The sequence below is a fragment of the Stenella coeruleoalba genome (assembly GCF_951394435.1).
Source record: "Stenella coeruleoalba genome assembly, chromosome: 19".
Lineage (NCBI taxonomy): Eukaryota > Metazoa > Chordata > Mammalia > Artiodactyla > Delphinidae > Stenella > Stenella coeruleoalba.
In genome coordinates, this window is record NC_137165.1 from 49,609,013 (window position 1) to 49,633,628 (window position 24,616).

The following is a 24,616-nucleotide window of genomic DNA, read 5'->3' on the forward strand; positions in this document are numbered from 1 at the left end:
CTGCTCGCATCTTGATTTCAGTCCGGTGAGATCCATTCTGGACTTCTGAGCCCCAGAACGGTAAGAGCAGATTTGTGTTGGTTAAGCTGCTAAATTTGTGGTGATTTGTTACGACAGCAATGAAAAACTAGTATAATGAGGAGACATCAGACAAACTCCGATTGAGGGACACAGGGCTACTTACTAAGCACATTGAAAGAACGCAAAATTCGTAAGATCAACAGCTAATTAGAAAAATGGGCAAAAATGAATAAGCATTTCAAGAAGAAATGTGAATGGACAGTAAAAATATGAGTAGATGATTAACCTCATTTGTAATTAGGCAGAACAAATTAAAAACCACAGTGAGATTCCATTTTATTCACCATATTGGCCAAACTGATGATACCATATGTATGTGACAATGCAACTCTCAGGGTCGAGTTCCTTGTGCTCCAGGCCCGGAAAGACACGGCTCAGGATCCCAGGTCCACAGGAGGATTAGCGGGGCGCTGGGACAGGTGAGCGGCCGCCCGGCCCCGCCCCGCATGCCCTAGCCTGCAGACCCAGCCCCCACCTCTCATTGGTTTGCGCCTCGTCAAGCCCCGCCCCCAGGCCTCGCCCTCCCGCCTTCCCCAGGCCCCGCCTCCGCAGGCTCCACCCAGGCCCGCCTCTCGTCTTGAGCGCCTTGCCCGAGCCCCGCCTCCTTGTCGTCACTTCCGGGAAGAGGAGCCCGCGGAAGGCGGAAGTGTGTGTGCCAGGGGGGCTGCGAAGCCGGGCTGAGGTGTTCCTGGCTGGCACCCCGCGGCTGCTCTGGGTCTGGGCGTGGGGACACGCGGGTGGTCAGCGAGAGCCAGCGGGGAACGAAGCCATGAGGCGGCCGCGGGGTCTGGCGGGGTCTGGAGGTTGACTGCTCCCGCCGCCTTCCCGCGAGGCCGCCTCCTCCAGGCAGTCACCCGTTCCCCTCAGGGTCTCGCGCCCCGCCGTCGTCCCGGCGCCTTGGACTGGGGCTCCCGTGCCCCCAGCCCCCACGCTATGACTGCGGCCGCCGCCTCCAACTGGGGGCTGATCACGAACATAGTGAACAGCATAGTAGGTGTCAGTGTCCTCACCATGCCCTTCTGCTTCAAACAGGTGAGTCCAGTGGGCAGTGGTCGCCGCCCTCGCCGCCCCGGGCTCATCCCCTCACGGGAACTAGGGCTGGGGGAGGCGGCCCTGCAGCTCTTCCGCCTCGGGACTGCAAGAGAAACCGAAGGAATTTCCTCAGTGAAAAACTTAAGCACAATTAATAACAGACCGAAGTGCAAGTGTAGCAAAAGAAAATGATCCTTCAAAAATGGAAAGTGACCACAGGATTCAGTGTTCTTTTTCTTTACTATTATTTTTTAAAACTCTGACCTGACTGCACTTGTATTCAGAAGCACACAAGTCAAACCCCCAGGCCCTGGAACTAGATTGGGATGTTGGTTACAAGGTGATTACTAAATTCTCCAGAGTGTACGCTTAAGATCTCTGCGTTTCACTGTATGCCAATGTTACCTTGATTGAAAAAATCTGAAATGTTAAAAAATTGGTGTCATCCCAACATTAAATACTGCATGAAAGAAACTCACCTTTTTTTTTTTTTTGAAACTCACCATTTTTGAGGTGTGAATTCATTTGGCTTCTGTTTAATTCACAAATAGACAGGCATTTGGTACGTTAGAAAAGGGAGATTGATGGAATTATCAAATTGGGTAACCTCTTTCCTAAAAATGAACTTCTTAGCTTCCTGTGTGCCACGGTGGAGGTGCCGCTCCACCTGCCTCCTAGGACAGGAGCTGTCCACTACCTGGGTTGCTTAAGGCTGGGGGAGGAGGAGTGGGACACCAGAGAAGAACAGGTGGCCAGCAAGGCTTCAAAGACCAGTCTTATATGATGAAACCAAATAGATGGAAAAAAGTGAAAATAAGATGGACATTTTGGAACTGAAAATGGGCACCAGTCGTTTAATTTTAGATTAAGACTTTGCATTTTTCATATTTAGCATCTTTTGGATAAAACTAGCAAAAAGAAAGAAAATGAGTTTATGGTTCCCATGTGAGTGGTTGATCTGACTTGGTTGGTGAGCATGTTGGCAGGAGGACAGAGACTGCAGGCCTATGTGGAAGGCCACGCTGGCGGCTTCTAGAAGCCCTGGGGCAACATCTGTGTCTCGGTATGTGAATCCCAGTGTGAGCCGGCCACCTCTGTTTCTGGAAGGACTACATGTCCCAGCGTGCGTTGCGACTTGCCTGGCGCAGAACTGCATCCTGGGATGTGTAGTTGGCTGGTCCTGCGTCTGTAAATGCAGTGCTGTCATCCTTGATGCCTGTCTGTCAAGTGCCACCATGGTAGGGCTCTGGTGATTCAGATTTGAGTATCTGCCATGTGCTGGGCACGAGGCCCCTGCCAGAGCATTTAAACATGGGCCAGGCTGACTTGCCTGGGGAAGAGCTTAGAGGTGGGGGTCTGCATGCAAGCCAAGACCTGGAAGTGGTTTGCCCTGCCCCGAGGGCCTGGCTGAGTTAGGACACTCTCACCCATCTCTCAGCAACTTCTCCGTGAGAAGCCGTCAGCCAGAACACAATGTGAGGCCAATGGGCAATTTGGAGATGTGTGTTTTGATCTGGCAGCCAGGTCATTTAAAAAAAGTTTTGGTTTGCATTTTTTGTTTGTTTGGTTTTAGTAATTTGGGTACTTTTCCAAAAGAATTAACATTTTATTGAAGTGTAACATGCGTATAGAAAAGTGGACACATTTTAGGTGTACTCTTGATGGATTTTCCTAACGTTAACAAACACATGTAGCCAGTTCCCAGCTTAAGGAGCACAGCATTGCCAGCACCCTCCAGCCCTGCCTTCTTACTGAGGGTCCCCCTCCTACCCCCAGTACCACAGGTCAGTGTTGCCAGATTTTAACTTTACGTGAATGGGTCATGTTGGTACATTTCAATGTCTGGCTAGCATTCCTCAATTTATCTGTTTTTTAACCTTTACTAGGCAGGCATGGTGTTTCCTATTTGGAGTGCTTTGGAACTTGTGCACAGGCTTTGACCCCGTGGACGCATTCTGTGGGGTGGTGACCTGCGTGCAGGAGAGCTGGGTCGTGGGCTGTGTGTGCGTTCCGCTCTGCTAGATGCTAGTAGGGACAGTTGGTTGTTTCTTCAGTTTTTGGATTACAGATAAACCTGCTGTAAACATTGGCATGCAGGTTTGTGCATGAACACATGTTTTCATTTCTTTTGGGTAAATACCTAGGAGTGCAATTGCTGGTCAGATGGTGAGTGTCTGTTTAACTTATAAGAAAGGCGTAAATGTCATTTTTAATCTCTTCCTTCCAGAATGTGTTTATCACTCGTAGCTGTTGATCCAAGTGGCTGGAAGGTGGTTTGCTGTAGGGTGTCTGCAGGGAACTGGGGAGACTGGCAACCCCTTGCTGTTCCTTGAGACTCTGGGAGGGGCTGGGAAGGAACCAGTGTCCCTGGTGCTCTTTTGGGGTCATGCACAGGCTTTATGTCTTTGGACAGAACCTGTGGCCACCACATCCAGGAAATTGTCCTTTTAATGCTAGGAACCGCTGCCCATAGGCACGGGAACTAAACAGAGCTGGGGCCTCGTGTCTAGGGGGCGGGGGCCGTGGGGAGGGCTGTTGGTCGTAGCACATGCTGTTCAGTGTGAGAGGTAAAGATGCCGGGTAGCTTTATTTTGTTAACATCTCTTTCTCTCCCAACCCTACAGTGTGGCATCGTCCTGGGGGCCCTGCTCTTGGTCTTCTGTTCTTGGATGACGCACCAGTCGTGCATGTTCCTGGTGAAAGCCGCCAGCTTGAGCAAGCGGAGGACCTACGCTGGCCTGGGTGAGTGCATCGCCTCCCCAGGGAGCGCTGGACCTTTCTCAGTACCTTCTTAAGAAGTGCAGTGGTTTGGGCCTTATTTTTTTTTTTTTTGGCCGTACATGCGGCACGTGGGATCTTAGTTCCCCGACCAAGGATTGAACCTGTGACCCTTGCATTGGAAGCATGGAGTCTTAAACACTGGACCGCCAGGGAAGTCCCTGGGTCTTATTCTTTTAATTACTTTTCTTCCACTTTATTCTTTATTCCTTTGAACAGCAGTTTCTTATTTTAAAATTTAATGCAATTTAAAAAAAACTGTTAACATCAACACACATTTTAAAATTGAGGTGATACTCATTCTCCTGTCTCCCGTTTATGCATATCCACACAGAGAGCCCTCTCTCAGTTCAGGCAGCCTCAGCAGCCTCCGCTCCTGTGCCCAAGAATCCCCAGAACCTTCCTTCCGAGCTGCCTGACTGGGATCTTGCTGCACATCCCCACTTTGAATGCCATGGGCACACTGTCCTTGGGCTCGGGTTTGTAGCTGGGAGCAAGTCACCGTCTCCTCAGTGCCGTCCTCTGTTTCCTGTTGTTAGTTGCAATTTCGTTTCCTCTAGATTTTTCTTGCTTCCTTTGATTTCAGCCGAGGCAGAGAAGGCTGTGCTTTCCGCCTCCTTTCAGTTTGACTATTTCCTGGGAAACTTGGCTCTGAGGGCAGGGTCCCTCACTCTCCTGCCCACCTCAGGGTGATGTGTGCAGGCTGCATTCTCTCCACTGCCTCGGAACTTTCAGCTCTGCACTCCATTCTGGGGATACGTGGTGTGGGTGTTGAAATACCAATGCACGTGGTCTCAGGAGCCGGCCCTGAGCACTTCTAGGGAAAATTCCTGTCCTCTGGCTGGAAGTCTCTGACCCTCCAGCTAGTGTGTGGCCAGGATGCTGCGTCCACTCGTGGAGGGCCTGGTTGGGCCCTCAGCTCACAGCTCTCACGGCAGAGAGGAGGCAGCAAGAGGAAATGATGTGCAGAGTTCCAGGGGCCAAACAAAATAAAAACATCTGCAGGCCCCACATGTGGGCTTTTGGCAGCGTGACCTCTGGTTTCCTTCCAGTCTGCCTACTTTGCATTGGCATGGAGGTACTTACATTTGTTCTGACCTCAAAACTGAAGGGCTACTTCCTTCTCTCTCCGTTCTGATGAGAATGGTGATGTCAGACCTTTTTTATTCTTTAAGTTTTTTTTTTTAAGTAATCAATTTATTTATTTATTTTTGGCCATATTGGGTCTTTGTTGTTGTGTGCAGGCTTTTCTCTAGTTGCAGCAAAGAGGGGCTACTCTTCGTTGCAGTGCGTGGGCTTCTCACTGCGGTGGCTTCGCTTGTTGCAGAGCACAGGCTCTAGGCGCGCGGGCTTCAGTAGTTGTGGCATGTGGGCTCAGTAGTTGTGGCTCATGGACTCTAGAGCACAGGCTCAGTAGTTGTGGTGCATGGGCTTAGTTGTTCCGTGGCATGTGGAATCTTCCCGGACCAGGGCTCGAACCCGTATCCCCTGCATTGGCAGGCACATTCTTAACCACTGCGCCACCAGGGAAGTCCCTGTCAGACTCTTATATTGCTATTGGAGTCATTTGGGGAAGTGAAATTTATCAGCTAAATTTGCGCCCCACCCCACCCCACACATGAGACCAAATTCTACTTGGGATTAAATGTGCTCCTGGGCAGGTTCCTTCCTCCGTCTGTGGGGCCATGGCCTTTAGGGTGACTCTTTCTCCCCACTGAGGGTTCCTGTAGCAGACATCCCACGAAGTGCTTGGCTGTGCCCTGAAAGAGGATGGGTGACCCTGGCCTGGGCAGGCCGTGGTTTTTGACAGCTGCCTGTCTGAGTATTCTTAGAAAGTCCCTGAGAAGGCAAACTGGTTTGGCTAGTTGTGAAAGATTGAAGAAAACTATCCATGGACACCCTTCTGCATGGCTGGCTGGGGCTTCTACCTTTAACTGCTTGTGGTGACTGCAGCCCAATTCTAACTGCTAGAAGCAAAAAGGATCAGAAACCACCAGTGGTCTCTGGTTATGTCTTTGGTACCAAACAAGATGGCTCAGTTGTGTGAACTTCCACAGTCCCCCAGGCCCAGCCTGCAGCATGAGCTGCCCTTCATCTTGGCTCTGTCTTGGCATAGTCTCAGAAATGGACAGGCCCCACCGCTTGGAAAGGAGCCCTAGACAGGAAGAGATGGGAATCTCTCGGACCCTGTGGGCCAGCAACCCTCCCACACTTCCTGAGCCACCTCCTGCTGCCTGCAGGCCTTTCTCTTGGCCTCTGCCTTCTCCTGGCCCAGAGCTTGCGCTGCAGCCAGAGAAGGTGGCCCAGGAGGAGAGTGCTCACTGCATCCTCGTGCCTCGGGCCTGGGGAAATACAGTCTCTGTCAACGGAGCCCCCAACACATGTTGTCTGCTGGGCCCATGGGCATCAGGCAGGTGGGGGTCAAGAAGATGGACAGACCTGGAGACAGTGCAGGCCATGGTGCGGAAATTCCTAGAAAGGCTGTCGCAGCTTGAACAAATAACCTTTTTAAACTGTCCACGCTCCGAGGAACGGGTCGGTGGTTTTCTAGCGTTTGAGTTTGCGATATTTCTGTTTGGTCCCTCCCTGGAAATAACCATAGCTCTGCTCACTCCGCTCTGGCCAGTGCGTAGGCATCGCTGGAGAATGAACTTTGCCAGTTTGGGGAAATAAACACTGGTGGATTTTTTATTGGTGTTTTGTGTGTGTTTTTGTGGTGTCTTGTTTGCTGCTTATGGGCTGATCCACTTCTTACCTGCTCCTCCTTTGCCCTGCATGGCCTACTTTTGAGTGGACTTTTCAAACCCCATTTTCAGAAGATATACAGCTATGTCAGATAGTCAACTGCCCCTAGAAGTCGTGGCCCCCTCGAGGCCACTCTGACCCGGGCCCTGCCCGAGGAGGGTGGCCGGGCCTCGCCGCCACCTCGGAGTGCTCAGTTGTGCGCAGCAGATGCTCTGGCACCGTGTCTGTGGTCCTGTCAACCGCCCGCCTGGGTTTCTGTGGCCCTGGTCAGCCTGCTGCCCACTCATGGGTTGGGTGGGGCCTGCAGAGGACCTGTCCCTCCCTACCTGTCTGCGGTTGCGTGACCTGTACCTGTGGATACTTGGCTTGGGAAATGAGGGTCGTAAAACCAACCTTTCTAACACCCAGGATTCTCTGCACCCCCTACCCCTCATTTATCCAGCAAATGCTCATCACCCCCTGGCGGATGGCCTGGCTCTGGGGAGGGCTGGGTTGAGGTCATCACCCTCAGCTTGAACAGCACGATTTGCTGCGTGCTTCCCCGCTCTGCCTGCCGGGCAGGAGGCTTTGGACTGTGGGTGGTGAGTATGGGAGTGGGGCTGGGGTCCCACACTCAACGAGGCGGGCTAAGAGTCAGTTCTGTGTGCACAGCGGCCCTGGAGCCGTGAGCGAGGCCATGGCCCCAGGAGGACGAGCTGAGCCAGCGTCTCCGGGGAGACTGGAGAGCCCCTCCTGACACCAGTCCTGGCTCCGCACCTGGTGGGAGTGCCGGCTCCTGGCCCTCGTGAGGCCTGGCCCGTGAGCCGCAGCGAGCCTATCACAGATGGAGAGGGAAGGCCCGACCCAGGAGCGTGGGGAAGGGACGCACCTTCTCAGAGACCACCCCGCACACTCCTCCCAGCCTCTCGGGGCAGGTCTGGTGCTGTGGTTCCGGCCCAGAGGGGCAGGAGGGCAGTCCCCGGCTTGCCAGGCAAGAGGCTGAGGGCCGGGGGGCTGCCAGGTATTTGTATCTGTGACTCGGGATTAGAGGTTACTGAGGGATGGACACTTGAAATGGTGGGTGGGGTGTGTGTGGGGCTGGCCCAGGTGAGGAAAGGGTGAGAATGGGGCTGGAACCACAGGCCGTCTCAGCACAAGCAGCAACTTGGGGGCAGCCCTGTGAGGGTGTCGTTCTAGGAACCAGTCGAGTCTTTCTGGGTGACGAGGTGCCACCTCCCGACTTGACCTCTGGCTTCCTGGAGCCACATCAGCTTCCTCTGTCCAGAATGCAGGTGTGTTCTGGAACTTTCTGTGGCAGGGTGCTCTGAGCATTTGGAATACGCTGAGATGCTCAGCCTCTTTTTGGAGAAGGAAAAGGAATGGGATGGCTGGGCCCCAGGCACCTTCACGTTTGGGGCACCGGGCTCTGTGTCTTAGATGACCCTGAGGTGCGAGTGTCTGTGCAGTAGTCAGACAAGCTGGGAGGCTGGAGTGACCTCCCCAGCAGAGTGACCCCCTTTGCTTCTCAAGGCCACCTGCCCTGTGGCTGTGTAGCCCGGGTCAGGTGCCACGCTCACTTGCTTTTGGCAGTGTCATGCCTTTTCCTAAGTAATTTGAAAGTAACAAGCATCTTTGGACTCATTCATATCAGTCGGCCTTCATGTTCCCTACTTTCCCAGTCTCCTGGGTGGCCCTGGCGCTGTGTGAGGGAGGGACAGGGGCAGGAAGCTGGGGCTGTGCTGTCACACGCACCCCCTTCTGCTTGCTCCTGGGAGACCAGAGCTTCTCTCTGCTCTCGTCCTGCTGGACTGTGGGGATGGGACACAGGGGTTCCCGGCCACTGTTAGGTCCTGGGAGGGACCTGCTGAGTCAGCTCTTAATCTCGCTTCTGCTAGAAGCAGCTCCACTGTCAGGAAGGAAGGGCAGAGGGGCTCCTCTCCGCTGTAGGACGCACTGTTCACCAGCAGGGCAAGTGGGGGCAGGCCCGAATGCACTTGTCCCGTCCTGTCCCAAAGTACCACATCTGAGATTTTCTTCTGAAATCACAGAGGAGACATAGCGGCCCTTAGCCAGGTCCCCTTGGTGTGGCTGTGAAAACCAGATGTACTGGGGCTAGGCTGAAAGCCCTCCTGGGCACCCCCTACCCCTGTGCAGCTCCTGCCCCAGGCAGGCCTCTTTCAGCTTCCTTCACAGCTGCCCGGCTTGCCCAGAGATAAACTGTTACTTCGCTGGGATCGTTTTTCTTGTCTTTTTTTCTTTCCTTTTCTTTTCTCTCCTTTTTTTTTTTGTGTGTGAGAAAACCAACCCACACTGGCTTTGTTCTTATTTGCTGTGATTCTTGTTTGTTGAAGGTAGATCTGAAAAAGAGTATGGGACCAAGATTTTAAAATACCCCCTTTAGGGCTTCCCTGGTGGCACAGTGGTTGAGAGTCCGCCTGCCGATGCAGGGGACACGGGTTCGTGCCCCGGTCTGGGAAGATCCCACATGCCGTGGAGTGGTTGTGCCCGTGAGCCATGGCCGCTGAGCCTGCGCGTCCGGAGCCTGTGCTCCACAACGGGAGAGGCCACAACAGTGAGAGGCTCGCGTACCGCAAAAAAAAAATAAATAAAATAAAATATCCCCTTTACATCCATGGAACTCCAGACGTGCAGGTTTTTGTCAAATTGCCTTTCACAGCTTTTATTAGTAACATTTTTACTGATGTGCTTCTCCCACTGTTGGACTGAGCTGTTCATTTTCTCCCCCACCCTCCGCCCACTAGCGTTGCACGCCTACGGAAAAGCAGGGAAGATGCTGGTGGAGACCAGGTAGGTGGTGCCATTCTGTTGGGGTAATTCTCTCTGTTCTTCACCTGTGGCCAAAGAGAAACTGGAGGATTGTTACACAATGAGCCGTATGTTTTAGATGCGGATTGGTTCATAGCTTAAAATATTTCTCTGAAGTGTTACTTACTAAATAGCTGAAAGTTCAGTTTATTGTACTCTTAAAATGATTAGTGTCAAGGCTGAAAGCCTTATTTAAGTCTTACTAAGAAAAATATAAAAATGGAAAACCCAGGGAACATAGCGAGGGGGCGCTCCCACGGCTGCACTTCATCTCTTGGTTCTGTTCCTGAAGCTCGTACGCACCCCCCACCCCGCCCCCTGCCCCGGACACTGTTGCATAAAGGTGGCATTAAACTCATATTCTCCCTTTGGAGTAAAATTTTATGAGATGAAAAAATGGCTGGGAAATTGCACTTTTAGGCTTCTAAATTAGGGAATTGCAAACTGAAAAGGATAACCTTTTCTAAAGCAGTCGATTGTTCTTTTAACTTGTCTAACATCACAGTGCATTTTTGTAGCACCTGAAAGAACTTTTAGAACCTCCTGTAGAGAGAAAAATGTAATGCCACATAAAGAAGAGTTCAGTGTTACTCAATATTCATTCTGAGTAAAATAGCAAACTCCACAGCCAAACCCTGTAAACCGCTGAATGTTGATACCACGTCTCCCACTCAGCCCCTCCCTTGGGTTGTTGCGTGTCAGCGGCCACCCAGCAGGGATGGGGGCACGTCTGGGGCTCCCCGGGACCCTGGTGCTCAGCTCTCAAGCCCGCGCCTGCCTTCCTTGCAGCATGATTGGGCTGATGCTGGGAACCTGCATCGCCTTCTACGTTGTGATTGGCGACTTGGGGTCCAACTTCTTTGCTCGGCTGTTTGGGTTTCAGGTAAGGACATCTGCAGGTGCGTTGGAAGGCTTGTGGCTGCTTGCGTGGCAGCCCAGGGACACTGTTTAAGTCCACATCTCAGACGGGTAGTGGGAGGGGGGCCGAGGCCAGCATGCTGTGTGGTGAAGGGCCTTGGGTCAGTTCCGGGGCTCTGGGTGGGAAACCCAGGGATTAACTGGGGCAACGCCTGGCGCTCCCTGCAGGTCACGGGCACCTTCCGCATGCTCCTGCTCTTCGCAGTGTCCCTGTGCATCGTGCTGCCACTCAGCCTGCAGAGGAACATGATGGCCTCCATCCAGTCCTTCAGCGCCATGGCCCTCATCTTCTACACTGTGTTCATGTTCGTGGTGAGTGTTGGGCTGCCAGCTGCCTTCCAGGGATGACAGGAAGGTGCTGCAGAATCGTCCACAGGGGCGCGGTGGATAGACAGGGCCGGCAGGGGAGGGGAGGCCTCCAGGGCAGGGAGTGAAAGTGTGATGCTCCTCAGTTCACGAAAGACCTTTCATATGGGGTTTGTGGCCAGGAGTCAGGAGGCCAGCCTTTTGTCACAAGGGGGCGAGCAGCTGTTTTCCAGTGAGTGTTTATCACAGGCTGGGGGTGGGATACAGCGTGGAGTTGACACTCAGGGTGCCCCTTTCCTCCCAAGCCTGGGAGGCCCTCAGTGGGAGCCCCTGGGCCTGAGCCCCTGATCAGTCCTGCGGGAGCAGAACGTGAGAATCTGTGCAGTGGGCTTTCCTTAGAAGACCAAGCACCCGGCGGTGTTCCCAGCGTCCCTTGGCTGTGAGGGCCAGCCCAGTGACCGTTCCCCTCCTTTCCAGACAGCCCTGTCCTTGATGGGTTTGTCTTTTTTTTTTTTTTTGATGGGTTTGTCTTTTAAATCATGTCCGTGCAGGACTGGCAAGGACCTGCCAGGTTGGGGGACTGTCCTGTCCCGGAGGCGACTGGGGCCCACCAAGTGGGCCTCGTTGCTTACCGTCTGCACTAAGCAGCCCTGGACAGGCGCTGCCCCCGATGTCAGGAGGCCCTGCAGCATGCGCTTCTCCGGGCAGCACCCGGCCAGCTTGCAGCACAGCAGAGGGCGGTGGCCCCGGGACCGTGCACCACCCCCGGCCCCTCCAGCTGGTGGCACCAGGCGGCACTGTGCCAGAGGCTGCAGGCTGTCTCTTTCCCACTGTGGTGCAGGCAGCATCCATTCTTTGCCTGGCTCTGGCCTGAGTCCCACCTGTGTCTGCTGTCTGGTGCCAAGCTCCGCTTTCTTCTCCTCACAGATCATGCTCTCCTCCCTCAAGCACGGCCTCTTTGGTGGGCAGTGGCTGCGGCGAGTCAGCTACATCCGCTGGGAGGGTGTCTTCCGCTGCATCCCCATCTTTGGCATGTCCTTTGCCTGCCAGTCGTAAGTACTGCCTGCTCCCAGGGCCCCGGGTGTGAGTGTGTTATGAGGTGGGGCTATGATCCTGGGAGAGGGAAGCACTGTTTTGTTCAGTGGTTGATCCAGGCCACGAGGAGTAATGTGTTCTTCACCGTGGCCTTCCTGCTTTGGGTTCAGGGTGGGAGTTAGATGTTTAGTGAGGGAGAAATCGACTTTATTCCCAAGATGTGTTGCCGGCACGTTGGTGAGAGCGCCGAGTTTGCCAAATCCCCCACGAGTAGAGTTGGCTGTGGGGAACACAGAACAGCCCCAAACCATCTGACTCACAGAGTCCCGAGCATTTTGCCAGAATTTAGCTGCTCGTGTGAGAATATTTAAGAGGAAATTGCACAAACATTGACTTCAGACTGCCGCTGGGATGCTTTCGGAGGCCTGTGTGTGTATGTGCGCGTGCACGTGAGCAGGCGTGCGCTCTCTGGCACGCAGGGCTTTGTAAATGCAGAGCAGCTATTTCCTTAATTCCAGCAGCCTTATCTTCTCTACCAAATGACAGGAGCCTGTGATTCATGCCCAGTCAGGTGGTAACCCGCTCAAAAGAGAGGCATAAATCCGGCGGGGATAGGAAGGGACCATCGGTGGCGGGGGGCTGGCAGAGCAGCCCCCCACAACTCTACGGGCATCAACTGTGCCAGTCGTAAACTAATGTGACAGATGAGACTGTTCAGACTGCTGTGTTTACACCCACACGCGAGATCCAAATCGTGGTTTCCCACTTCTCGTCTCTCTTGGCAGCTTGGTTTCCACCAGAACACTCTCCACTCTTGCTGTTTAATGTCCCCGTTACAATCAGTGACAGAAGTTACATCCTTTTGCCATGTACCTAGTTACCGGTTGTCCTTTTTGTCTGAGTTTGCTTCTTTGAAAATAAACCCTGGTCGGGCTTTTGGTGGTGGCTGCTCTGTAGTCAGGCACGTCTGCTGGGTTTGGTTCTCAGGTGGAATTATGGGTTCCGGAGGGGTTGTGAGCACATGTCCCATCTGCTGCTCATGGAGGGCACGGGGCCTGCAGAGGCACTCACGTTCCCTAGGGAGCGGTGCTGAGGGGTCCAGAGCTGGGGGCATCCAAGGGCAGAGACGGCTCTTCCCTCCCCTGCAAGTCTGCCCCAGAGCACGTGTGGGGCGGGGACCTTGCTGCTCTTGCTGAGTGACCACGGGCCCGGCTGTGTGGCTGGTCTCCCCATCCTGGACAGGCCGTGCCTCCACTGTGCCATCACTGTGTGGCCCTTTCTGGTCTGACTTCGCAGTAAATGAGTACGTGTTGGTGCAGGACCACTTGGCCCTGCGGCCCAGAGAAGCTCGGAGAGAGCACTGAGCACATGGAGGCCCAGGCTGTGCAGGGAGACAGGTGGACTCCTCTGACTCAGGTAAACTGAGTCACAGGGCTGCTCAGCGAGGTGGGCAAGTGCTCTGTGGGTGCTGGGTTGGCCCACCACGGGGGTCTGGCTGCCCCCAGCAGGGGTCCTTGGGGCCCAGGCAGGATGGGAGCAAGGCGGGGACCGTGGTCGTTCCACACGCATCCATCCCCACTTTCAGGGCACAGCCGCCTCCCCTCAGTGTCAGCGGCTCTTGGGCAGGGACTTCTCCCTGTGTGCTGGGGGCTGGGGCTCCCTGGCATGGACCCCACTCTGGTGCAAGGAGCTGGTCAGCACCCAGATGATGGTGCCAGTTCCCCTACAGGTCCTCTGCCGCCTCCCTGGGCTGCATGGGCGTGTGGCCACCCGCTGCCCTCTGCCGGGCCGAGGTGAGGACAGCTGTCTGCTGTGACCCCTGCCCACTGGGGGTAGCTGATGGGATGGTGTGCAGGGCCGGGGGATGGTGCCAGCTTCTGCCGGCCAGGCCTCCCCCATCCTCATCCTTGTCGTTTGCTGTTAATAACGTTAGCGGGTCCTCTTTGTTCTCCTTTCACTTTTTTAAAGGCGGTTTTGGGATTTGGCTCCACTGACTATTGTGGTTTCATTTATGTCCTGACGCGCCCCCTCCCGGCCTCCCGCGTGGCGTGACCGCTGGCCCCGTCTCCCTTGGTGCTGAGCCTGAGCCTTCAGCATAGCGTCACCCTGCTTTCTCCTCTCAGGGCTGCACAGGAGACCCCCGTCCCCCCCACCGCCCCTTCCTGTTTGCCTCCGTGGGGCCCACGTCTCGCAGGTGCAGGGTCCCTGCCTGCTGTTTGCAGAGAGCCTGCATGGACGCATCCCTCCCAGGCCTGGCGGCACTGCCCTGCTGGCTGTGGGCCGTGGGACTGAAGCCACTCTTCCCGTCGCAGAGCTGGGTCCACGCCGGCTCTGAGCCCCTCGCTGAGGCGCTGAGATGGGCAGGCAGCCCGGCTTGTTTGTTTAACTTTCCATTCTTTTGACAGCGATGCTCTGAACCGCTTCCTGCTTCCCCTGTAAACACGGGGTGCTTCAGCCCAGCCCGGAGCGGTCACGCTCCTGCTGCAGTGGAACAAACGGCCTTTCATCCTGTGGCACTTCTGAAATGTTTACAGAGATCACGTTCAGGGAGGGCTCTGAGTACTGTCTGTAGTATTGTGAGAGCTCGGCCTCGGCTCCAGTGGTGGCCAGCGTGGTGGGAAGGCAGGTGTTGGAGACTCGGCTGGGGCTCCGGGGGAGGTGTGTCTGTCTCTGGAATCGGCTCCGTGAAGTCGCTCATTTTTATACAGCCAGGTCCTGCCCACCTATGACAGCCTGGATGAGCCATCAGTGAAAGCCATGAGCTCCATCTTCGCCTCCTCCCTCAATGTGGTCACCACCTTCTATGTCATGGTAGGAACCCTTTCACACCCCACCCCCTTGCACAGTTCCTCCAGTCCCCCAGCGCAGGCCTGCCCTCTCTCCTTCCCATCCCAGTGCCCGCTCAGCTCCAGGGCCACCTGTGAGCCCGCTCCCCAGGTGGTGGTGTTGTCCCCATCCCGGGAGGAGCGTGGGTGCCTCAGCGCAGGGCCTGGAGCCTCCCCAAGAGCTCTGCTGATGTGCTGTAGAAAGGTGGTCCATCAGTGAGAAGTGGGAGACAGTGAAATAGCAGAGAAAGGATATCACAGGTTCCAGCCCACAGGTGCAGATACAGTTCATGTTTTGGGAGATTTTCCCTCCAGTCTTCTTAATTCTCCTCTTTGTTGTTGTTGTTGTTGTTTTCCCCCCGGTACGCGGGCCTCCCACTGCTGTGGCCTCTCCCGTTGCGGAGCACAGGCTCCGGACGCGCAGGCTCAGCGGCCATGGCTCACAGGCCCAGCCGCTCCGCAGCATGTGGGATCCTCCCGGACCGGGGCACGAACCCATGTCCCCTGCATCGGCAGGCGGACTCTCAACCACTGCGCCACCAGGGAAGCCCCTTCGTTGTTTTTTTACATGGCAAATAGAGATATAAATTCACTGAGAGTCTGGCTTGTTTCCCTGAACTTTGTGGTTCCACCATTCTTGTTGGTTTTTACAAATGGTCCGTCAGATTGTTGTCCACGCTGAGCCTGAGCTCGTGGGGACCTTGATTTACCCCATGGTTTGGGTTTTGAGCCAGATTAAGTCCAGCCCCTCTGCGGGGCTCATGGGGCATTCCGATGCTCCCTTTCCATGCAGGCAGCTCCCTTCTCTTGGTGCCCTGTTGTCGAAGTGGGGAGAAGCCACATCGGACTCTCACCTGTAGACCTTCAGCCTCTGCTTGTCAAGGAGGTTGTTTACGAGCCAGGAGCTGGGGGGCCTTGGTCTTGCTGCAGCTGCTCGTGATGAGGCTCGCGGCTGTTCCGGGGAGGGTGCGCCCCTCTCACCACATGCTCCCTCCATCCCTCTGTCGTCCCCCTGCAGGTGGGCTTCTTCGGCTATGTGAGCTTCACCGAGGCCACCGCGGGCAACGTGCTCATGCATTTCCCTTCCAACCTGGTGACCGAGATGATCCGTGTGGGCTTCATGATGTCCGTGGCCGTAGGCTTCCCCATGATGATCCTGCCCTGCAGACAGGCCTTGAACACGCTGCTTTTCGAGCAGCAGGTAAGGTGCTCAGGGCCCCTCGGACGGCGTTCTGCCCGAAATTGTCTCTGCCCTGGTCTCAGTTATGTTGTCCTCAAGTGGCTTTTGCTAGTTCTTTATTTTCCTGGGCGGTAGTAGGAAGAGTTTTTCCTAGTTAAAAATTAAAAACTCCAATTAAAATGAAATCTTTTAATAGGGATCTTTTTTTTTAACCAACTTTGGAGAACAGAGCCTCAGATCAATCGGGTCGATTCCAGCAGGAGATGTGGAGTCAGGCCCAGTGTCCAAGCAGGTTAGGCTCGTGTCCTGTGACTTCCCTGCTGTCCCCCACATCGGAGAAGTAGCAGGAAATCAGGGGCTTGCTTCAGCACAACCCTGTGGGAAAGGAGTGGTTGGGAACTCAGAAGAGCTGGTTTAACTGACAGGAGCTGATAATGGCTGGCCGGGTGGGCAGATGAACGCTGGGCTCAGGCCACCATTCTCTTTACATTTGTGTAAGGGAAAGTTTTGATAATTTGACAAAGGACATCTGAACCTTGAGAGAGGCTGAGTTTTGTTTGCTGTCGTGTGTGTAGGCCCAGCGCCATGTAGTCCTGTGTAAGCAGTTTTCCAAATGTACAGTGGGAACCCACATTCCCCGGCTCTCTAACTCCTGCCCGTTGACAACAAGAGGTGCAAGTGTGGTAGCTCGTGCCCAAGGGCGAGGGCATGGGGTTGGCCCTGTCTCTCTGCGGTGGTTCTTGTGTTCCTGCCCGAGTCCTTGAGCCTGGTCTGTGGCGTCAGCCAGGACTCCTGGTGGCCACTTGAACTGCTTAGGCCATGGTGGCGGGGAGGGGAGAGTCTGGTAGGCAGACGGGGTGGGTGGCTGCCTAGGCCTCAAGGACAGCTGGAACTGGGCTCGTCCATGTGGCTTGGCGCATGGTTGAGGCAGCCTCCCACAGATTCTGCCACCAGGGATAACACCTTGAGGCAGAGCTCCAGTCCTGAAGAACTGGCTGCCTGCCCCACCCCTGTTAGCTGTTCAGGCACCTGGGCACCAAGCAAGGCTCTGTCCCCTGGGGGGCGCGGCAGGCTAGCTTATACGGCCATGGGGTCCTCTGATGCAAACATGTACTTCATATCTGAACAGCATTTGTGTTTCTGTAAATAACATGTTTTTGTGATTTTTTTAAATTAGAAAATCAGTAGCGGTATTAAAGGAAACGTTAATTCAAGTGGAAAACTTACCTGCATGCCTCCATCCTCATTCGAATGACCCATTCTGCTCCCCTTGGCGTTTGTGTGCATCTCTTTGCAGATTTCCTCTCGCTGTGTTTTCTCCCGTCTTTAGTCCATGTGTATCCATAGAAACCCCCAGCATCACTAAGCCCTTGCTCTCACTTCGTGTTCATTGCTGGTCTTTCACCCTTGACCTATCACGGGTGACTCTCGTGACACCCTTCCTGCATGTAGCTGCCCATTTCTTCTTCTCCTCTTGGAGTGTTTCTTGGGTAAATTTCTGTAGGTTTCTGAGTCAGAGGGTGTAGACCTAACAACCTCCCTCACTGGTCTGTCCTAAGAAAGCTGCCTGTGCAAGTCAATTCTGGATATTGGGTGCCTCCAAACTGTAGTTCTGGAAGGGTCTGAAGCTTCACTTGAGTGCTGTTTTCCTAGCCCAGCAATAGTAATCATGGCTAGCCCCTCCTGTGTGCACAGCACTGTTCTAGAAGCTTCACTCCCATCACCTCCTTTGGTCCTCACCACAGCCTGATGAGGTGCTTCCGGTGCCCCTGTGCCTATGGATGTGGAGGTGAGGCCAGAGGTGGTCTCTTTGGCTTGCTTACAGCATGTAATGACTTGACTTGTCCCCTTGTCTTCTTCCTGGACGCGCCTGCTGGAGACGAGGATGGCGCAGCCGAGCCTGTCTGCGTGCATGGGGGGCCCACTGCACCCTGAAACCCACTGCGTGTCACTGTGAACTGGGGATGTGTTCTGTTTCCCGTGCTATGCCGTATTTTTAAAAATCTCTCTCACAGCATTGGTCTAAAAGGAGAACAGAAGGATTTGTTCTTCGTATCTCAGAACGAAGTTGTTATTTACCACCGTAGCTGCTGTGAGGAGCAGCCTGGACCTTCCTGGGGTCCGCAGTTCTGGTTGCAGGTTCACGTTCAGGCACATCTGCCTGTGCCCAGAGTACTCGCCTGCCACCTCCCGGGCAGACCTACCTGGGGTGTTGGCAGAGCCCTTTAAGGACTTGCTCACTGCAGGGTGGAGAGGAAATTGGTCACTTCAGAACCTTGTTTTTATTTTCTTTCATGTAGCAAAAAGATGGGACCTTTGCCGCTGGAGGCTACATGCCGCCCCTGCGGTTTAAAGCCCTCACCCTCTCGGTTGTGTTTGGAACCATGGTCGGTGGAATCATGATCCCAAATGGTAAGTGGGGCTGCTGCAGCGGCTGGCCTCCTGCTGGCCTGTTCTGCCCCGTGCCCCCTTCCTGCTGTTGTGCGCCCCTGCCTCAAGTCTCGTGTTCAACCAAGACGCTCAGAATCTCACCACCGTCCTCTCTGGTCAAAAAAAAGTCTAGAGACTCTTGGGCGCTTTTTTCTTTGGCCTGAGAAAGGCTTGGGAGAAAAGGCCGCAGCTTGATGTGACCACAAACACGTGGGTGGAAGCTGCGATGCGGGGCCCCCACCTGATGTGTGAAGTTAGTGGTTATAAAGAAGCTCCTGACTGCTGACTCCTGATTTCGTTGACACGTCACCCAGGGAAAAGGGAAGGGCCCTGGGCAAGATTTCTGTTGTCCGATGTCCTGCTGCAGCACAGACAGAGCTCACTGTCCTCAGACATCGAGTGGGCCCCGCATGCCCTCCAGGGAGCGACCCCCAGGCCCCACACTCCAGGCTCCCAGCTTCCCCACGCAACCAGGACAGGCCCTGCTCAGTCACTTGCTGGGCAGCAGGTGGGGTGATGTAAGATGATCCGGCCCAGAAGCCCCCGCTGGCCGCCCAGACGCTCTGCGAGGAGCCATAACAGCGTTGTGGACCCAGCATGGGGCGGGCAGTGCTGTTAGCCTCACCTCACTGGCGAGGAAGCTGAGGTACAGAGTGGAGGGGACTTGCCTGAGGCGCCTGGCCCGACGCTGTCAGATCGGACACCCTAAGGGTCCTTGCAGGCACAGAAGGCTGTGCCCCGCTCCTCGCTGCTGTCCGGCGGCACGCGTAGATGCGCCTTAGTGGCAAGGCTCCTCACCCTGCTCGCTGGAAGCTCACCCCTCCCTGTCACTCTTGTTCCCAGTGGAGACAATCCTGGGCCTCACGGGCGCCACGATGGGAAGCCTCATCTGCTTCATCTGCCCGGCGCTGATCTACAAGAAGATCCACAAGAACTCCCTCTCTTCCCAGGTGCGTGCTGCACGGCGCTCTCAGCCCCACTCAGGGCGGGTCTGGGTCGGGGAGAGCAGGAGGCGGTGTTCTCTGAAGTTCCTGTGAACTCGTTGTGTTTCTTAGCACAAAAGGATCGTGGTCCTGTAGGTCTGAGAAACGTGGGGTTAAGGCAAGGTGAGCAGCCTTGCACCGCAGGGCCGCCGAGCCGAGCTGCTGACCACGCTTATCTGAGCATTGAGTGCTGAACCGCTTCCCCCCGCCTCTGTACAGTGACCGGATTATCTGTGTGTGCCACACGCTCACGTCCCCGTCTCCATCCCCTACTGAGGACATCCACACTGTCTCGCTGGGGACTGTCTTGTTGGTGTCACCTCTCCAGTCTTTCACTGTTACAGACAATGCCAGGGTGACTATCTGTGCCCACGAGCATTTCTGTATATTTGAGAAAGTACCTATAGGAAGCTCTCTGGGCCCCGGGATCCCTATGTCAGGAGTGGGAGCTTTCCCCCAAGGGCCCGTGTGCAGGTTAGCAGCCAAGCTCTGCCTCTCCCCTCCGTCAGCCCGAGGATGGTGGCAGGTGTCGGCTGCTCTGGAGTGAAGGTGAGCATTTCTCTTTCCATGAACTGTCCGTGCTTTTTGCTCACCTTTAATGGAGTTGTTGAGCTTTTTCTTATCGGTTGATTTTGGTAAATTTTTTAGGAGCGTAGTATACATATGGCAAAACACATAATTCTCAGGTACAGCTTGATACATGTCGGCTAAGTTCCACACCTGGAACCACCTCCAGGCCAGATACAGAACATTCCAGCACTTGAAGCTTCCCTGGGGCGCCCCACAGTCTTTCCTCCACTAAGGTTACTGCCTGTCTGTCTTCTAACATTTTGGAATAATTTTACCTGCCTTTCAAGTTAGTACAAATGGAGTCTCACAGGAAGTGTCGGCGTGTGTCTAGCCTCCTTACTCAGCATCATGCCTGAGTTCCTCCGCGTTACTGCCAGGGTGGCCAGGGGTGGTTTGCCCGTCTTCCCTGCCATGTGATTCTCCACTGTAGGAATCTACAGTCACCCAGAGCAGGGTGTCCTGGACGGGCCGTTCTGCACGTCTCTCCTGGTGCAGCGTGTGTGCACTTTTGTTCGTTATTCACCTAGGTGCGGAATTGTTGGGTCCTGAGGTTATGTCTGTCCAATTTTAGTAGATTTTGCCAGACTTTTTCCAGCTTTCCAAAGTGGTCCTCAGGCATCATATTGGAATTTTAGTTGCTTTAACATCTACTGTCCCTTTGTTAGATGCTAGCCCTTCCGATGGACGTGTAGCAGTACCTCATTTGGGTTTTAATTTGCAATTTCCAGATGACTGTTGAGCACCTTTTCATACTCTTGTTAGCCGTGTGGGTGTCTTCTTTGTGAACGCCTTTCAAGTCTTGCCCATTTTTTAACTATTGGGTTATTTTTTTCTTATTGATTTGTAGAGGTTTGTAAAAGATTCTAGATATAAGACTTTTTTCAGAAGTATATATTACAAATGTTTTGTCTCATTCTTGGCTGCCTTTTCACTTTCTAAATGACACCTTCTGATCAACAGATGTTCGTAATTTCAGTGTAGTTCAGTTTTTTGAGTTTTTCTTTTGCTGTGTGCTTTTTATGTACTACTTAGGAAATTTGCTTATCCCCAGGTCCTGAAGACCGTCTACTCTGTCATACTGTAGAAGCCTTGTATTTTCTCTTTCACATTTAGATCTACTTCCCATCTGGAACGCTTGGTGTGTGGCAGGGGTCAGGGGTTGTGTTCTGTGTGACTCTCCAGTTGAGCAGCAACCCCTTGCCCCAGCGTTGCTGGGCACCGTTGTCATCAGTCACCTGTGTACGTGTGAGGCTGGGAACTCCCATCCACTGGTCTGTCAGTCTCTCCCACACTAGCGCTACACTGTGTTGGTTGCTAAGGTTTTGTAGGGAGTTTTGATACTGGCTGCTTTAAAGATGGCCTTTCCTATTGTTGGCTGTTTGCATTTCCAACTCAATTTTATTTTTTTTAATTTTTAAAATTTTTTGACTGCACCACGCAGCATGTGGGATCTTAGTTCCCCGACCAGGGATGGAGCCCGTGCCCTCTGCAGTGAAAGTGCAGAGTCTTAACTGCTGGACCGCCAGGGACGTCCCCCAAGTCAGTTTTAGAAGTGGCTTCTCAGCTGTTGGCATTTGACTGGGATTGCATCAAACTATAGATTGAAGACTTGACATCATCATTTTGCAGTTTTTCCTAATTTCCATCCTTATTTCGTTTTTTTTTTTTTTTTTTTTTGTGATACGCGGGCCTCTCACTGTTGTGGCCTCTCCCGTTGCGGAGCACAGGCTGCGTACGTGCAGGCTCCGCGGCCATGGCTCACGGGCCCAGCCGCTCGGCGGCATGTGGGATCTTCCCGGACCGGGGCACGAACCTGTGTCCCCTGCATTGGCAGGTGGACTCTCAACCACTGCGCCACCAGGGAAGCCCCATCCTTATTTCTTATTTCACCACTGGCTTCTTTATTTATTTATGTATTTTTAATGCTAATAATATAAAATTTTAACTTTTTCTCTAACAGCAAAATCGCAAACAGAAAAAACACTGTAACGAGTTATGAGAGAGACCACAGAAAAAAGGGAAAACATTCTAGTACTTTTAATGGTACTGTTTACCTGATGTTTGGATAAAAGGCCACACATCTTCATTTTGCGCTGGGTCCTACATATTAGGTTATATTAGCTCTGCTCTTGACTGCTGTGCTCCTCCTGAGGCAAACATCAAACCTTTCCTTATCGGAACCCCCTTCTGTCTACAGCCCTTTGGGGACTCTAGCTGATTGTCACCAGTAGCTTCTTTAGATTTCCAAACTTTGGGGGATTTTCCAGGACTCTCTTTTATTTCGAGCACAGTCCCAGTGTGATTCGAGAACACAAGCTGAAGAACTTCAGTCCTCTGACATTTCTTGGGGCCCAGCAGATGGTCTATTCTGATGGCTGTTTAGCTGTCTGTAGAGTCTGCAGTTGTTGGATGCAGTATGCATCCAACATGTGGTTGAGTTGAGTTTAGTAACTGTGATTTTTAGATTTTACATATTCTTACTGATTTTTTAATCTTCTTGTGTATCACTTATGAAAAAGGTGTGACAGTTCCCACTTTAATTATAGGCTTATTTGTCTTGTTATATCAATTTTTGCTTTTTGTTTTGAAGCTATGTTATTAGGAGCATACAGTTTTAAAATGGCTGTATCTTATTAAACTGACCCTTTTGGTTGTGAAATGTCCCTTTTTATCTTTGGAAATGCTTCTCTCCTTATGGGCAGCCCTGTCTGAACAGTGTAGCTAATCCAGCTTTATTTGGGGTTTCTATTTGCACAATATTGTTTTTATTATCCTTTCTCTTTTGATCTCTCTATGCCTTTATATTTAAGGTATGTCTCGGGTAAGAGCATTTAGTTGGCTTTTGTTTTGTTTTGTTTTGATCCATCCTGATAATAGGAGTATTTAAGACTATTTACAGTTAATAAAATTACTGATTTGGGGGGATTAAAGCTTCCGTCTTACTCTTTGTTTTCTATTTGTCCCATATGTTCTTTTTTCTGTTTCTTTTTTGCTTGCTGCCTTTTGGATAAATCAAGCATTTTAGGTATTTATTGTCTGTTCTTCCATTAGCTGCTGTACGTTTCTGTTCTACTAGTGGTTATACGAGGCAGTTTAATGTGAATCCTCGGCTTATTAGAGTTGACCATAAGTTAGTTTTTTTTGACTGTTTCCCAGATGAGGCAACTATCCAATGATATTTTAACTCCATTTACCTTCCTCTGGCCTTCGGTGCTGTTGTTTTTATGTATTTTAATTTTACATATATTTTAAGCACCACAAGACATCATTATTATTGTTCAAATAGTCAGTTTGTTTATATTGATCCTTTGCACCCTCTTGGTTTTCTGGGGCCTGGTCCTGTCCCCTGACATGCTTGGTACTTTGTGTAGGTGTATGTGAGAAATCGTGGAGGCTCTGGATGATGTTGTCCTCTGTCCAGCAGATGGAGAGGATGGGCAGAAGGCCTGTGTCCACTTGAGGCCAATCTGTTTCAGGTTTGCCCTCACCCCTAGAGTGGAGCCCTTCCTGAGTCTCAGTGCAGTCCCCCGCAGATTGCTAACTTATCTGCTTAGCTTTCATCCTCTTGGCAACTGCTCTCTGCACAACTCTGCCCAGCTGGTGGCTGGCACGTGCCTCAGGGGAGAACTGAACACAGAACGTGGGTGCATCCTTGGAGGGTTCCTCTTCTCCAGGATTGTAGCCGCTCCGGTTCTGGCTGCCGGGGAGCCCTCACTTCTAATGCCTGGGGCCCAGTCTGTGTGTCTGCAGGCTCCAGGGCTGTTCAGCACTGCTGACTGGGAAAAGCCTGGCCTGGTGGCCCCTCGGTGCTTATCTGTTCTCTGGAGTCTCTCACCCTTCAAGTCTTAGCTGCTGAGGTTGTTCACCAGTCTTCAATTGGGGATTTTGGTGAGTTTTAGGAACTCCTTATAATATGAGGAAATTGGCCCGTTGCCTGCCAAATTGCAAATGTTTTTCCCAGTTTGTGAAGTACCAGTGTTTTAGTCTATCAGACTCTTTGTAGGAGAGAAAAAAGTCATTGTTAAAATGACCCTTCCACTTCAGTATTATTTTAAGGAATTCTTCCCTCAGTTCTTTCAGTAATTCCATGATTTCATTTTTCCATTTAAATCTTTGACCCATCGGCATTCTATTTTGGTGTAAGAAACAAAGTAGGTATCCTCAGTTTTTCTAGATGGCTTTCTAGTTGTCAGAACACTGATCGTCCATCAGTGATATGAAATGTTACTGCTCCTGTATATTAAGTTCTTGTATGTATTTGGGCTCATTTGGGACTTGTATTTTAATTTCCTGGATGTCCCGTCCAGTGACGTGGCCGTCCACGCTGTTTTAATTACCCAGCCTTGTGATGGTGCTCCCTTGTTGTGTGGCTCTGAAAACGTTTGAATTCTAATCTCTTTTCTTTCATTAATGACGTTTCTGGATGTTCTTGCTTGCTTACTTTTTTTTTTTTTTGGCTGCGCCATGTGGCTTGCGGGATCTTAGTTCCCCAAACAGGGATTGAACCCAGGTCACGGCAGTGAAAGCCCGGAATCCTAACCACTAGGCCACCAGGGAACTCCCTGTTTACTTTCTGTGTGAATGTTCCAGTCAGCTGATCTGACTCTTAACAAAAATAAATCCACCTTTTTGGTTTTGGTCTAATTGGAACTCGTTGAAGCTGTAGATAACTTTGGAGAGAATCATTCCCTTGATGCTCTGGCTAATCTGCAGAGTGTATTTGTGAGCCTCCCAGTGTGATAATGGGGTGTGGCGTTCAGTCGTCACAGCTGCACTCAGCCCCCCTTCCCCGTCTCCGTCTGCTGCACCAGCATCCCTCTGCTACATGTGCCTGTGATACTGGGACCTCTCCTTCCTCTGGCTTTCCTGATTGTTTGTACGTAGGGAGACTATAGAGTCTCATATATTAACTTTTTTTACCTTCTGAC

At 52.6% G+C, this 24,616-nt stretch overlaps 1 protein-coding gene across 4 annotated transcripts in view; it reads left to right on the forward strand.

Annotated features, from left to right (window-relative positions):
• The first annotated feature begins 710 nt into the window (after positions 1-710).
• Positions 711-24,616, forward strand: part of SLC38A10 (solute carrier family 38 member 10) — a 43,115-nt gene continuing 19,209 nt past the window's right edge. For all 4 annotated transcript variants that reach the window (XM_079903583.1, XM_079903585.1, XM_079903586.1 and 1 more), the window contains exons 1-10: positions 711-1,113; positions 3,738-3,855; positions 9,378-9,423; positions 10,231-10,324; positions 10,528-10,671; positions 11,593-11,717; positions 14,409-14,511; positions 15,544-15,726; positions 18,006-18,117; positions 18,979-19,085. In XM_079903583.1, the coding sequence (XP_079759709.1) occupies positions 1,015-1,113; positions 3,738-3,855; positions 9,378-9,423; positions 10,231-10,324; positions 10,528-10,671; positions 11,593-11,717; positions 14,409-14,511; positions 15,544-15,726; positions 18,006-18,117; positions 18,979-19,085 (1,131 nt within the window). In that variant the 5' untranslated portion in view covers positions 711-1,014. The remainder of the gene's footprint in view (positions 1,114-3,737; positions 3,856-9,377; positions 9,424-10,230; positions 10,325-10,527; positions 10,672-11,592; positions 11,718-14,408; positions 14,512-15,543; positions 15,727-18,005; positions 18,118-18,978; positions 19,086-24,616) is intronic.